This window comes from Frankliniella occidentalis, unplaced genomic scaffold (genome assembly GCF_000697945.3).
Source record: "Frankliniella occidentalis isolate FOCC.00 unplaced genomic scaffold, Focc_3.1 Scaffold258, whole genome shotgun sequence".
Taxonomy (NCBI): Eukaryota; Metazoa; Arthropoda; class Insecta; order Thysanoptera; family Thripidae; genus Frankliniella; species Frankliniella occidentalis.
In genome coordinates, this window is record NW_026267384.1 from 77,831 (window position 1) to 92,269 (window position 14,439).

The following is a 14,439-nucleotide window of genomic DNA, read 5'->3' on the forward strand; positions in this document are numbered from 1 at the left end:
AGAGAGGTGGTGGTAGCAATAATGCTGCTCGGCCCATCGGAATTCCTTCTTTTTGTAAGGCGCGTTGATAGCTTCGACCTCTTCTTGCCTCCGCAGGTGAACTTCGGTGACGTGTTCATCCCTTCAAAGCTGCAGGCTCCCAAGCCACGCGTCCTCTCCGAGTTCAAGCGGCTGGCGCACGGCCTCCGCTCCGGCAACATCACCATCCTGGACGCGCGCACCATCTACATCCCCAACCTGCACTACGACGGCGCGGCTCCCGACGCCTACTTCTGGGTTGGCAACGGGTCCGAGCCAGGGCCCTGGGGCATCAAGGTGCCCAACGAGGTCGGGAAGTAAGTAGACGTTTCTAGCTCTGAAGTTACTCTCTTTTGTTTTATCCGTTAGTTAAGTTTCCATCAGCGCTGGGACTGCTGGATGCGAGGGGTCCCCCACTCGCCAACTTGTTGTACACTTGCCCGCTCCCAACTCGCGTTCAACTCGCGATAACTCGCAAAAACCGGCAAAAACTCGCGAAAACTAGCGTCAAAATCTCGAAAAATTGATCCCAACTCGCGCCCTACACGCGTCAACTCGGCAACTCGTTGTACCGGGTGATTCAGAGCACGCGCCGCCGTGTTGCGGGTTTGTCTATCCTCGACTCGGCGGGCGCACGGGTGAGAGGTGAGAGGAGAGGGGTCACCTCCTCACCTCTCACCCGTGCGCCCGCCGAGTCGAGGATAGGCAAACCCGCAACACGGCGGCGCGTGCTCTGAATCACCCGGTACACCTATTTTAGAAGTGGAGGACCCCTCGGCTGGATAAATTGCAATTATCCTTCCCGTAGTTGGATCAAAAGGAAATAACTGCAGTTAAGTTTGTAACGTACCACAATATCACGCGATTAAATGTTATTTATTTTCATTTCTGCGTGAACGGAAACGCGGGAATCAGGATAAAAATTGCGCGTGACAATAATTAGACACAATTAAATTTTTCAATTTTAATACCATGTTGTGGCGTCGCTGTGCAATTTTGCACAAAACCTACGCATTCTTTGCAGACTGCAAAGTATTCCTTTGTGATTCCAAATAAATACTTTTGAGTGTACAACTCAAGTCCTTCGGAGTAGACCATTTCTGTTAAGACAGGTTAAGCCGGGTTAAGCTCTACAAAGGTGATTGCGGTAGAAGTAAAAATAAGACAAAATCCCATTTCCGATTCATAGGCCCCAAACATAGCAGTGTGGTCTTAACTTGACCACCGCCATTTGTTTGGGGGCTACGAATCGGAAATCTGGGTCCGGTTTGGTTACCCTTTTCGTCTTCACTCGCCTTTTACGAGGGTGAACTGAAATGGCCTGTTGCAGCGCGTTGCCTATCCTACCACCCTGTTCGTTTGAAACCACGAGGATTATAAACTATATTTCCATGACACTTCCCCTGCCGCTCCCACTGCTCCCCCTCTGCCTGCTTCCCATTCGGCGCGTGCGCCTCTGGAGCAGCCAGTTCCATTTCACCAACGCGGCCGTGAAGTTGGCCGTTTTCCTTCTGTGCTTGGCTGGCTGTACAATGCTGTAAGAAATACCAAAAGTGCCCGTGAATATGAATTGACGAAAACTGTCTCGTGGGGATGAAGGAATAAAAAGTTAGACGCCCAACGCCCAGGCCTGGCTCTCTTTTCTCACTCTTTGGACGGTAGCCAGCCGATTCAGATTTCTGTGAATGGTAAAATTCTACATTACAAATAGTTGAGCATAGCGATGTTGTTAGCCTCTAGTAGTCTTCAGTGACATGACTTATCTCTTAATATATAGAATATACGGATATGTTCACTCAAAATGTTCACTCAGAGTTCATAATGTGGCATCCCAGTCTAGACGTGGCCGAGCTGCTCGACGAGGCAGGCCCCGTCAGATCTCTTCATGTCAATATAATCCGTGATGATCGGAGGGGATGTATCTCTTCCCTCCACACCCCTCCGCCCTCCCCGCCACAGCCTCCCCCACTACCTTTCTCTCTCCATCTCTTCTCCGTATACCTCTCTCTCTTTCCCTCCCACCTCCCCCCCTCCCTCTCTCTTTCTCTTTCCCTCTCCCTCCCCTTCCGCTTCAGGACGCCGCTCTTGTTCCGGATTTATGCAGCGCTGCGATTGCGCGTGTCGGGATTGTAATGAAGCCTCATCCCCTGCAGTCCAAACAGAGTAGAGCCTTGTCGAGCAAAGCTGGACCGGAGGAGCGGGGAGCGCAATGTGTGGAGCGGGACCTTCCCAATTTAAATTTTGTTTCTTTTCCCTCTTGGGAACAGCACAACACAACAAAAAGTTCTCACTTGGAGGAAAGTGATCAAGTTAAAAGTGTGGCTAGATTCGAGTCGGAATTGAGTTTTACTAGGCACACATATCGTCAACGTGCTGCTGAAATTATATTAATAAATCGTTTGTGTTTAGGCTCGACCCACTAAAGGGCTACCAGGGTCAAGACATCGAGATCCAACTGCCGGAGAACATCACAGTTTATGACATCGAATGGCTCGCCATGTGGTGCGTCACCTACCACCACAATTTTGGCCATGTTATGATCCCCAAGGAGCTTGACGTGCCCCCGGCTCTGGGGCAGACCAAGATCACGGTGAGTCGTCTGCGCCCATGGCACCCTCCTCAGAATGTTTTTATTTCCTTTTAGGTTATTGTTGTACTGATATAAGATAAAGAGTTCATTCGTAATTTTTCATAAACGTGTAAAACCTCCTAACGGTAGGATAACGTTAGTCACTTATGAGTCGTCTTTGCTAATTTCTTTTGTTACGATGGATTTACAGGGAGGTCGTAGACGAGGAAGCAACAAGAAAAAGGGCTGACGGAACGTTCAAACTAAGCTTTGTTATCTTTAAAAAATCAATTAACGCTTATTTGTCTATTGTATTGTGACGCGTATTATCCACACTGAAGTATTTCTCAAGTGTATATTTATTGTGCTCTACTTTACTGGTGATAGGAAAAAGACTGACATGAGAAAATACAGATAATAAATCTAGCCTTAGCTGCTTTGTTATCCACCCTCTAGCACGCTAAGACCATCGTGATGGTCTTTCCCCGTGGAAAAACAAAGGTGCTATATGACACTTTTTAAAGGTGCTATTGCAGTAATATGTCTTGGTAAATGAACTAAAATTGCCGAAAATAACACCTTTGGAGGCCAGTTTAGTGCCTTGCTAGTAAGCACTATTTCACTAACGCCTTTTAAAAGACATTTGATAGCATCCTTATTTTTCCTGTATATCGGTTGTTACTTTTTGGTGGGTGAAGTTAAAGATCGCAGGCCTAATCAGGCCACCTTTAAGTGTTACACTCGATAAGGTTACACCAAACATAGGCCGCGCATATTTCAGACTGAAAGTGTAACACGAAGCTTGGGTGGGTAACAATCGAACCATTCGCCACAGCTGATAATGCAATATTTCTTCTGAAACTTTCGCTTTTATTGGCAATTCGGGAAAGTCAAAACTGTTATTGATTAAAATATGTCTTTGATGCCTTTTTTCTCTAACTTTCCATTTATAAAATACACTGAATACAGAATTCTGAAACTGCCATGTACTTTGTACTGTTCAACTCCATGATGTACGCTTTCAATCATTGGACTGGAAATGTGACTACTAAAAGGGGTAATTCAGCAGTAAATTTGAACACCTCTAAGTGTCCAAAGCTGCATGGTCAACCCTGAAGTCGCGCACTTCTACGTGTTCAACGAGTTTACTGTAAAACGCTTTTTAGTATTTAAACACACAGTCAAAAACTTAAAAGTGTGCAACGTATCTTTGAGCAGTTGCGTGTGCAACTCAGTTGCACACTATTTTTATCAGTCTACTGTAGTCTTTTTTCTCTGCAGAGTAGGCGAGTGAAATCCTTTTGGTGCTGTACGTAACAAAATTTTCCTTTGATTTTCTTGCAGCCAGCAGTTGCAGGAGACAGTTATATTCGCATGCCTTTTTCCTTTTGATCTAGGCGTTCTCACTGCCCCTAGAACACATCCGCGGCCGTGACTCTTGCACTTCCTGTCTTCTATATGCAATACGTATAAGAGTAGTGTGTTTCAGAATTTGATTGGAGGAGATAAATAAGGTGTATGACAGAAGTAGTTTTTGCATGCCCCCGACATAAAGTGTTACGTCCTAACGGCCGCTATTGTGATTTAGCCTATGCTACACAGTATTGTCAGGTTACCTCCGCCTCTAGGTTGCTACCCCCTTGCCCTACTCTGTCCTATGATCTTTAGAGCTAAAGGTATATTTTTGGAGATAACGAAGCTTGTTTTTACCATTCATGCTGCTCTGGACGCACCGCAGCCCGAGTGGTGGTACAATCCAGTAAGTACTCTGGGCCAGTGTCGGGTATCTAGTGCAAAAGTCAGAAAATTGGTCTATCAACGATCGTCCTAAAATTGACATTGGTTCGACGTGATTTTTACCCTAAGTCGACGTCGATTAGAAGCGACTGTGTCCATTCAACCGACAAATTTTAGAGTCGTACCATCGTACCGAATTTATCTTTTCCAGTCATGTGACAACATATTCATTTCACAAGCTTTGACGAATGAGCTGTCACGTGACGAAAAAATCATCTCACCCCTTGTGACGAACCATTCATTAGTAAAATTAAGAAGTGACTTTTTCGTAAAGTGACGACTTAAAGTTTTACAGTGCAAAACCCAAGGTGTCCCGCAAAAGTGCGACTTAAGTCACACAGAAACCTTGGTCGTGCGACTTCAGTCGCACAGATGCTGGACACACCAGATAGTGTAGTTAGTACCCCCGTACCCCCGTTCTCCGAAGCACTACGCTGGCTCAAACTCTATTTTTGCTCTGGACTATTACAAATTGTCGTACTGAGTACAGAGAAATTTTCCATGGAAGAAGTCGTATAATTACAATTCAAGATTGTAAATGTACGTTTTAATGGGCCCATTCGATAGCTTTTTCACAGCAAAAGGGTGTGCTCAAAGAATAAATTAAGAGACCTTTACTGATGGCCACTTTATGTCGTGCAGACGCAGGCGCCGGCTGGCGCGGGGGAGGACGCAGAGCCGTACAGCAACTGCAGAGAGATGCTGGACGAGCGGGTGCAGGTGCAGTGGAGCCTCAAGGAGGACGTCGTGGAGATCCAGGTGTCGGCGCGCATCCGCGAGGACCAGTACGTGGCCTTCGGGCTGAGCGGCGAGCAGGGCAGGTGAGCATGGTCGGCACGACTCGGACGCTTCCCCATCCTTCCCCGCACACCACCGCACCTCACACAGCCCTGTTGATGATGATTTGACTGTAAAGTGCTCATGTCGTTTACCTCTCAGTAAAGCCTCACTCAGTAAGTACTGCTGCTTCTGTAGCGCGCGCCGCGCCTGTAAAGCTTGCTGTAGGCGGCCTGGCCGATGACGCATGGACGTTATTGACTCTGTCGCGTTGTGAGTCTTGCGTGCGCCAGGCGCGGCAGTAATAGCCACAATAAAAAATTAAACCATGGAAATGGGAATGCAAACTAGTAAAGAAATTGCAAAGGAATAATGGTTGGCGCCATTCCGCTTCTGGTGCCTTTCCGAGCGCACCGTGGCGCGCGTTCGGCACCACGCCACGCCACGCCTGGGGGTGGGATGCTGCGGGGGCATTGTAGCAGAAAGCGCTGGCCGAGCAGATTGAGCGCCATTGTCGCACGTCGCGCAGCCGCATGGGGCCGTCGCGAGGGCCGCTTCCTGCCTGCAGCGTGCAGCGCCGTGCCTGCTCCTGCTGCATGTAGGCTTGCCGGGCGTTCTCTGACGAGAGGGCTGCGCGTAGCGTACTCTAATCGGGTTCCAATGGCTGCAGCCGCGCGCTTCCCTCGCCACAACAGAAGTTCTCGTTCCATAATACAACGATGGACTTGAATTTTTGTACTCTTAAACTGTGCTGTAAATGTGCTTGACTTATTGACTGCGGTGCAGTCGAACGCAGAATAATTTCCTTGAATTGTAGTTGGGATCAGATTAAGCTCCAAAATGTATTCGAATTCGAGACAGTAATGACCAAATTGTACTTAATTCAAGCGCGTTATTGGACTGGAAAAAGTACACGCTTTTCTAGGTGTTGCATAGTTTGTTTTCGGGTCTAGTCATAGAAAGTAGTTTTGATATATGCGCCAAATATCATCGCCAAAACGCACAGTACAAAGTGCGCTTCGATACACAGTTCACGATAGAATTCGTAATCTCATTATCCTTGTGCAAACCCAATAGTACTACAGCTTTGACGACATGCAACACACACGTACATAATTCACTTGGTCCCCTTGATGTGACTCGCGTTGCAACAGCATGCTGCAACAAGCAAGCTTCACCCTTTTTAAGCGAGTGTCTGCATAGGGCCTCCATGGTAGGCGGGGACGTGGTGGTGGCGTACTACGACGCCAAGACGGCCACCTTCCATGCGGACGACTACTACATGTCAGCCACAGCTCAGGTAAGCTTACAGCATATCCGAACTCTTCTGCCTTTTTTTTTTGTAACGGAAGTCCACAACAAAACTTTAATCTGTCTTTAGTGCGACGGACGTAACGGCGTGTGCCCGGATCAGCGTATCGGTGGAGGCAACGACGTGACGCTCAAGTACGCGGACCGGCGCAACGGGGTGACGACGGTGCGGTACACGAGGCCGCTGATCACCAACGACGCCATCAAAGACCGGAACATCCCCACAAACACCGACGTGAACGTCATCGCCGCCATCGGGCCGCTCAACTCGCGGAATGAGGCCAACAGCCACGGCGCCTCGGACAAGACCACTGGTGGGTGCCGCTGAGAGAGTCTGGACCTAGGGAGAGTTCCGATATTACGTGACTTTTGGGGGGTGGGGTAAAAGTATTATGGGGTCCCAAATGGATCACGACCATCATTGGACCCCATAGGACCCCGTCATATTTGTACCCCGGCGTACAAATATCATGAGTTATAGACTCCATTGATGGTCCTGATCATTTTGGAACTCTATGATATTTCTACTCCCCGCCCCCTCTCTCAAAAAGGCACATAGTATTTGAACAACCCCTTAGGAGGCACCTTCCTTGGGGCACCATTTGATTTACCCTTGTCATGCCGCAGACGACATCCGCATCAACTTCTCGCGGCGCAACGACCACCAGTGCACCAACTCGCTGTACAACACGCACGACGAGCAGGAGCTGACGCCCTGGCCCGTGCAGCAGATCCACAACGAGAACACGCTGACGGCGCGCATCGGGCCGGCGGGCGGCAAGCGCGGCTACACGCCCATCACGGGCCACCCGTCCTGGGGCATCGCCTGGTGGATCAACGACAAGCTCATCCCGGAGATCACCGTGGAGCGCGGCCAGACGTACACGTTTGTCGTCGAAGGAGGTGAGCGTACTGCCAGGGAAACACTGGAAACGCAAGTGTGTGAATGTCGCACACTTGCAGGTGTGTGAATATCCATTCGTACACTTGCGGGGATAAACGTGTGAATTTTTCCTACAAAATTCACACGTTTACCCCCGTAAGTGTACGAATAGATATTTACACACCTGCAAGTGTGCGACACACACACTTGCGTTTCCAGTGAAGAGTCGCCACCGCGACCCAGGGATGTGTAACATGTTTAACATTGTCTGTCGGTTTGCCTCTCCCCGCCGCCGAGCCCCCAGCATTCCGCTGACCCTGTCCTCCCTCTTTCCAGGCAATGACCGCACTAACCCCGCACGCTTCCATCCGTTCTACATCACGGACAGCCCGGAGGGTGGATATGGGCAGCGCCAGGAGGGCGAGCAGAAGCACCAGAAGGTGTTCGCCGGGATGGCGACCGACCGCGATGGCTACCCCTATCCGACGGCGGGTGAGTCCGTAAATGAAGTCCGCGTCGATACTCTAGAGTGTGCGCCGTGTTGGGGGTATCGTCGTTCGTCTGGACCGAGGCGTGGGGTAATGACGCTCTGGCTGTTGCAGCCGGGCGCTACTGTGAGTGGGTGCACCTGACGGTGGACCGATACGCCGATTTCGAGAACTTCGCGGACTACAAGAAGACGTTGACTCTGCAGTGTGACCAGGGAGAGCCAGCCATCCTGAACTGGACGGTGGCGATGGACACTCCCAACGAGGTGTACTATCAGGTAAGGACGCGCTAGTCTCATCGAAGGCATTGATTTAGTGCACAATGTACGTTTTGCTGGAAAAAGAAAGTGGTATGCTATTACTCACTCTACACCGCGCGTATATCCGAGCTTGTGGGTATACGTACTGCCTCACTGCCTCTCACCATGGTGCATCATGATGTGCATCCCGAAAGACCAGGCAACCCACTGCTCGTACTCCTGCATGCTGTACTGGGCTGGGTGTATTCGGGTATGGAGTGTTGTGGGTTAGCGTGTTTGTCTACCCTTTCAAACCAGGTACAGGCCGTGATGTCTCATTCAGAGAGAGAGAGAGAGTATAGACAAACCCGGCAAAACCGCAAGTATGTGCACTAATACAATACACCCGGTACACAGAATGACACATTGGTTTACCCGTCTGGTGAGGGTGTGTAGCGCTGTAGCAGTACTTACCCGAACAATGTACCCACTTTTAAAAAAATTGACAATTACACAACGCGATTTTTTATTTATTTTAAGGGCATGCGTTGTAATTTAATTAATACTAGGGTTGCGACGGCCGGTAATGTTACCGGTAACGTTACCGGAAAAATTGGTAATTTACGGTAATTTACCAAAAGCTTGGTAACGTTGAAAAAAAACGGTAATAATAACCCTACAAAATGAGTTAAAAACTCACTTTTCAGAAGCAAAAGTCACATTTGGAATAGTAAATATGACATAATATCACCTTTAAAGTCACTTTTTAGAGACCAGATAGCAAATTTGTCATTATTCTGAAGTTTAAAAGGCATAGCTTTAGATAACGATTTTTATATGTGTACGTCTGGTAACTCTATATACAACTGATGTTGATGAGAACAAGATGAACAAGCAGGCCCGCCCTTCCGCCAAACGAAGTTGCCAGCTTCGCTTCGCTGCGCCGGCAACTTCGTTCGGCAGGGGCCGGGCCTGCTTGGCCTGCCGGCGGCGATGGTCGGGCCTGCGGCCCGACCATTTCTGTCACGCGATTTGCTGTAGAACATAATCAAATGATGTAACGGGCCTTCGGCCCGCAAAGCCCGTTGTCCTTAAAATTTGCCCCGTAGACACGAGAAAGGGATGTAACGGTGAAACACCGCGACTACAACCCACCCTTCTGCTTAGAAAACGATTTTTCGGGTTGGGGGGAGGGAGTCTCTTACCTCTTTTGCGGTTTTGGGCCTTCTTTTACATTTAATTGTTCACTACAGCAATTTTTAACTTATTTTCGTCAAACAAGACCCTCTAGCGCCTAAACGGTTAGAGATAGAGCCAAACGGACGAAATTTTCGCCCACAGGGCTCTATTTTAGCAAGTTACCCCTAAGGAGACCATCTTATATTTTCTAAAATTAATATGTTTATTTTTGGGCCACTTTCGTGATAGAAACTCCCTCTAGCGCCTAAACGGTGAGAGATAGAGCAAAACAGACGACATTTTCGCCCAACGGGCTCTACTTTGACGAGTTACCCCTTAGGAGCTCATAAAAAAAATATTTTTTTCTGACTTTTTTGACCCACCTTATTTTCTTTGATACCCCCTTTTAGCCCTTTTGGGGTGGTTGCCAGGATTTGCCGTAGGCGTTTCGTTCTCTAGGAGTGGACCTTAAGATACCCTGAAAATTTCAAGTCTCTAGCACATCTCCTTCTAGTGGAACAGACAGACAGACAGACAGACAGACACACACGAGGTCGTTTGCATAAGCCCGCTGGATAGCTTTTTCAAAGCAGAAGGGCGGGCTAAAAACACAAATATTCCAACAAGTATAGCTAAGACCGGCTATTCCGTCACTTTTTAGGCAGTACACACGAATTTCAATCGCCAAGAAATAGTATATTGCCAATTTTTCTGCTTCAAATTGAAATTTTCAAATTTTTCCAAAATTTCCGGTAAATTACGATTTTTACCGTAATTTACGGTAACATTGATTGTTACCGGTAATTTCGCAACCCTAATTAATACAGAGCACCCTTTCTGATTTTGAACAAAATCCTCGCCGCCTACATGGAAAATATGTTCGCTCTGTACGCAGTGCTTGGAAGAATTTCTGCCGTGCATAGTTCACTAGAAGAATTTATGCGGGCCTTGTTACTAATGCAACGCTTCTACCTCCGCAGTGTTACACACACAACAACCTCGGCTGGAAGATCCACGTCGTGGACGCCGGGTACCACTCCCAGCGGAACAGTAAAAACTTATCTGCCGGGGCGGCGCGTCCTCGGGCGGGTCTCTGCTCCGGCCTCCTAGTCCTGGCCCTAGCCTTGGGCCTGGCCTCGGCACTCACCGTGAGATGAGCAGCCGTTGCCGTTTGTTGATTGATACCCAATTTTTCTAAGCAAATTGATTGTGATGTTCGTTAAGGTTTCGTAGGAAGATTGTTTTGGCGGGCCGTCCCTCGCCGTGGACGTCGCTGGTGCTCACTTTTAAAAAAGGAATTACGTTACCTGCGATCGTACTGTTGGAATTTTTTGTATAAGTGGCTGGTACCACGCGTTGTATGCCGTTCAAAATTAATTAAATTTTGTTATGTGTAATTTTGAACCGATCGTCATGGTTTTGAAATTGCTCGTAACGGGCAGGAAAAGTATCCAACAGAGCTTAAAGTAGAATCCTGGTGCCAAAATGGTGAATTCTGACAATAATAACTTCTTGATATATTTTACGTTGGTGACAATAATTTTCACTAGTATTAAGGTTAGTATATTGGCATACGGCAATTAACTGTGAATATACGATAAATGATAATATTTGAGAGCCTATTTAGAAAAGCACTAAGAACCATGGTCTTGTTTGACAATAATTTTGGGGCTTTACACCATTATATGTTTCTAGAAATGTAATTTTTTACGTCCTATTGTGAATATTCCATTAAGACATTGTTGTTTTCAAAATTTATTGCGGTTGTTGATTTTTGACACGTTTGCGCGACATTGGTCAATTTTATTATCGCAGTCAATTTGTATTTAATTCTAACGTAAATTTCGTGGTGCTTTTGTCTATAATTTGTAAAAACTAACTCTGGTAGCTTAAAATATGAGGGGGACGGGGATCTCGGAAAACTGGTTCTTATTCGTTATCGCGTTAACTCAAAAACAGTCTACAATTTAATGTTCTGTTGCTCGTGGTTTAAAAAAGAGTTTGCAGCTTTGATTCATTTAACAGACCCAGTGGGAAATGGTGGTCGAAACGAAACCCTTTCAAAATGGAGCCAAAACTTGCGTAACTATGTGTACAAACTAAAATTTAAACACCTACATTGCAGAAATTTATGGAACCATCCTTTGCACGTCAATGTCTAGTTGGTAAGTTCCCTTCTTTATATGGAGTTTGCTTTACCAAATGCAGATGGTAGGTGGGATGGCTGATAGCAACTGACCAGGCGCTTAGAATTTGGTTTAGGGAACGGTCAAAGAATGATTGACAAATTATACACGCGAATGCACAAATTTGTGGCATCACGTGCTTGCATGTGGTACAGACATTCGGGAAAACACCATAGTTTGATCTAATTCCAAAAATCTACCAAAATATCTGCTAAACAGTATTATGTGAGAAACAATCAGTGTACACATTTCGTCCTAGTTGGGGCCTCCTCAAGTTACTGGAAGGTCGTTTCGTAAGATCATTTCTGACTGAAAGAAAACTACTTTCTTCGTATGTGAATATGTTTTAATGACGAAAAACGTATATATTTCTTATTCTTTATTATAGACATAAGGTAATTATTATTATAAAGTGATGATTAATAGTTATGACAATAACATTTCTCGAACCGTACTGTTTTATAACGTAACATTTTTGTAGTCGGTCCTAAACTAAATGTGACAATAGATGAAAAATTTACAAATCCTAGGCTGTAAAATATGTGCGCTGAAATTCTGAACATTTAGTATGCGGCTTGCAGCAGAAGCTCTTATTTCGACATTGCAGCTCGCTCTAGTAGTGAACGTACGTAACACGAAATAATGTTCTGTCCTCAAAATGGTCCGAACGATGCGAGTATAGTTTGATGTGGTCTAGATTAACGATTGTGGATGGTTAATGCTAAGACCAAGTTTGATAACAATCCCTGCTCTGTCAATTTCAACTGTTTTCTTTTTGAATTCCATTTAACTATCAAAACATTAGGCACTGATGTTAAATGTTTAGTTTATTTAGTTTCCATTAAATATTCTCCGTTTCCTGTCAGGGCGTGATTGCGGCCCCTCTACAAATAGAAGTGTGTGACATTCGAACATACTTAAATTGTTTGGCATAAAAGGCTACACACAGAAGAGTGTGACCAATGTGTCATGCATAGAAAAGTGTGTGACTTTGTGACTTATAGTAAAAAAGTATACCTTTCCGACACAAAGGAGTGTGACATAGTTGTCACACACTCTTTTGTGTGTGACGTGACTGGGGCACACCTTTGTATTTATGTGACATTGTGGAACGCACTTTGAAAGTGTTCGAATCTACATATTTCTGTTTGTAGAGCAGACATTAATCACATGGTGTGCCAGTTTCAGCTTCTGTACCTTTTAACTGCTCAGTTCCGCAAGTTTCATTCTAAGCTGCAACTTAAAGTTTGTAAATAGAAACTCTGATATGCTTTAAATTTGTACAGGGGTAGAGAAGGTGCGAAAGAAGTGACAATAATGTTTCTACTGGGTAATGTTCCAGATTTGTGCTTGTAGATGTATGGTTTTAAAAGATTTTGAGCTAAATTTACCTCACAGTCATGTGAGACTTGTATAGAATACCGTGTGGGGATGTGACGTCGCGAAACAGTGTGGTTGTTTCGATGTATCGTACAAATTTACCCTTGTGTTACCTGAGTACTGTATATATTCATAATATGTTCATCTTTTCATAAAACTCGTGCAGGTGTAGCAAATAATGCATATCGGCATGTGCGTATCATCGAATTGCTGCTGCCTTCAACAGCTCTAAATGTTATTTATATCACTTTGACAATATCGTACAAGTCTTCGTGGTTCGACAATAATTTTTCCGGACAACGTTTAGTGATAAGTGTGGCTAGAGGTTGTGCGTTCTGTCGCAAAAACGCCTATTTACCATATGATTCGGAAATTGTCATGAAAGAATCGTATTCCCAGATATGTACTCTGAATCGCGACAGAGCCATTACAGACTGGAAAGGAACAAGACTTTGTTTTGTGACTTGACTATCGGAATAAAACTTTTCTCTTTGTACCGGTGCGTCTGTTTCCTATTTGTCCGAAGTCCAAGCGGAGAAGTGTTGTTGTAATGCTCATTCATATTCATATTGATATATTGTGATGTTTAACAGTTGGTCATACTGTGTGTCTTCTGCCACCAAGTTTATATATTCTCCTGACACACTGAAATAAATCTCTTTTCTGCTGCACCTGACCCGAAGTAGTTCAGCTCATTTAACCTCAGGACTGTCATGTCCCTCCTTGACCTCATCGAGACATAGCTGCTCATGAAGACTTGATTTCAACAAGAAGGGACGTGGAGGGGAGGTCGGCCTATCTGCCGGGCGCACGACAAACGTGACAAAGGTTTTCAATAAATTTGGAAAACCTCGTCGTCAGGTCGGGAAGACACTTGACAGTAACTGCACACCCTAAACTTTGTACTAGAAAACTTGCCTAGTAATTACTTAAGTTTTGTGCCATTGTATATATGTGTGTATCAAGAAATTCTTCCGCATTACTGAGCTTTTTCCTAGTATTAATTGGTAACTTTTTCCTATTATAACGAAACGTTCACCGGCAAAACAAGTGTTTAATTTTGCACGCACATTGTGGTGTTTAAACTTTCAGCACTTTCGAAAAGTATAGCAGCTGCACACCGTATGGTTCTTTATGATAACATAGAACTGTGTGTCTCCCAGTGTGCAGAATTGAAACGTTTACAAAACGTCTATGTAATTTGCAAAATAACAACTTGCCCACGTTGGTGTACAAATTATGCACACTTGTTTTACCAGTGTTTCCTACAAGTACCGTAATTATTATTGTTAGAAAACGTTTAGAAATATTACTAAGATGTTTGGTAATACTTAAGAATTTCTCGATAACATACGACAGCACAAAGTTTAAGATATCTTAACCGGGGCTCCCGGAGACCTTGCCAACCAAGTTCTATAATTCTGCGTCTTGGGATACAGAATATTGTATCCAACGTTACTTTATCTTGTATCTATTACAGAAATTAGTAACATTCACGGAATTTTGTAACATTTTGATCAAATTACAGAATTTTGTACCCATGTTACACGGTTCTATATCACAAGTGCCTGATACAGAAAGCTGTATCAAATTTGATACATAATTCCGTATT

General features: G+C 45.3%; 1 protein-coding gene across 1 annotated transcript in view; it reads left to right on the forward strand.

Annotated features, from left to right (window-relative positions):
- LOC113211154 (protein Skeletor, isoforms B/C) overlaps nt 1-13,503 on the forward strand; it is a gene marked incomplete at its 5' end in the record, with an annotated part of 19,463 nt that extends 5,960 nt beyond the window's left edge. Inside the window, 10 exon segments of the mRNA XM_052273261.1 lie at nt 97-335; nt 2,428-2,608; nt 4,326-4,346; nt 5,027-5,205; nt 6,365-6,461; nt 6,543-6,786; nt 7,100-7,375; nt 7,692-7,847; nt 7,958-8,121; nt 10,242-13,503. Coding sequence (XP_052129221.1) covers nt 97-335; nt 2,428-2,608; nt 4,326-4,346; nt 5,027-5,205; nt 6,365-6,461; nt 6,543-6,786; nt 7,100-7,375; nt 7,692-7,847; nt 7,958-8,121; nt 10,242-10,418 — 1,734 coding nt within the window.
- Between the last annotated feature and the right edge of the window lie 936 nt (nt 13,504-14,439).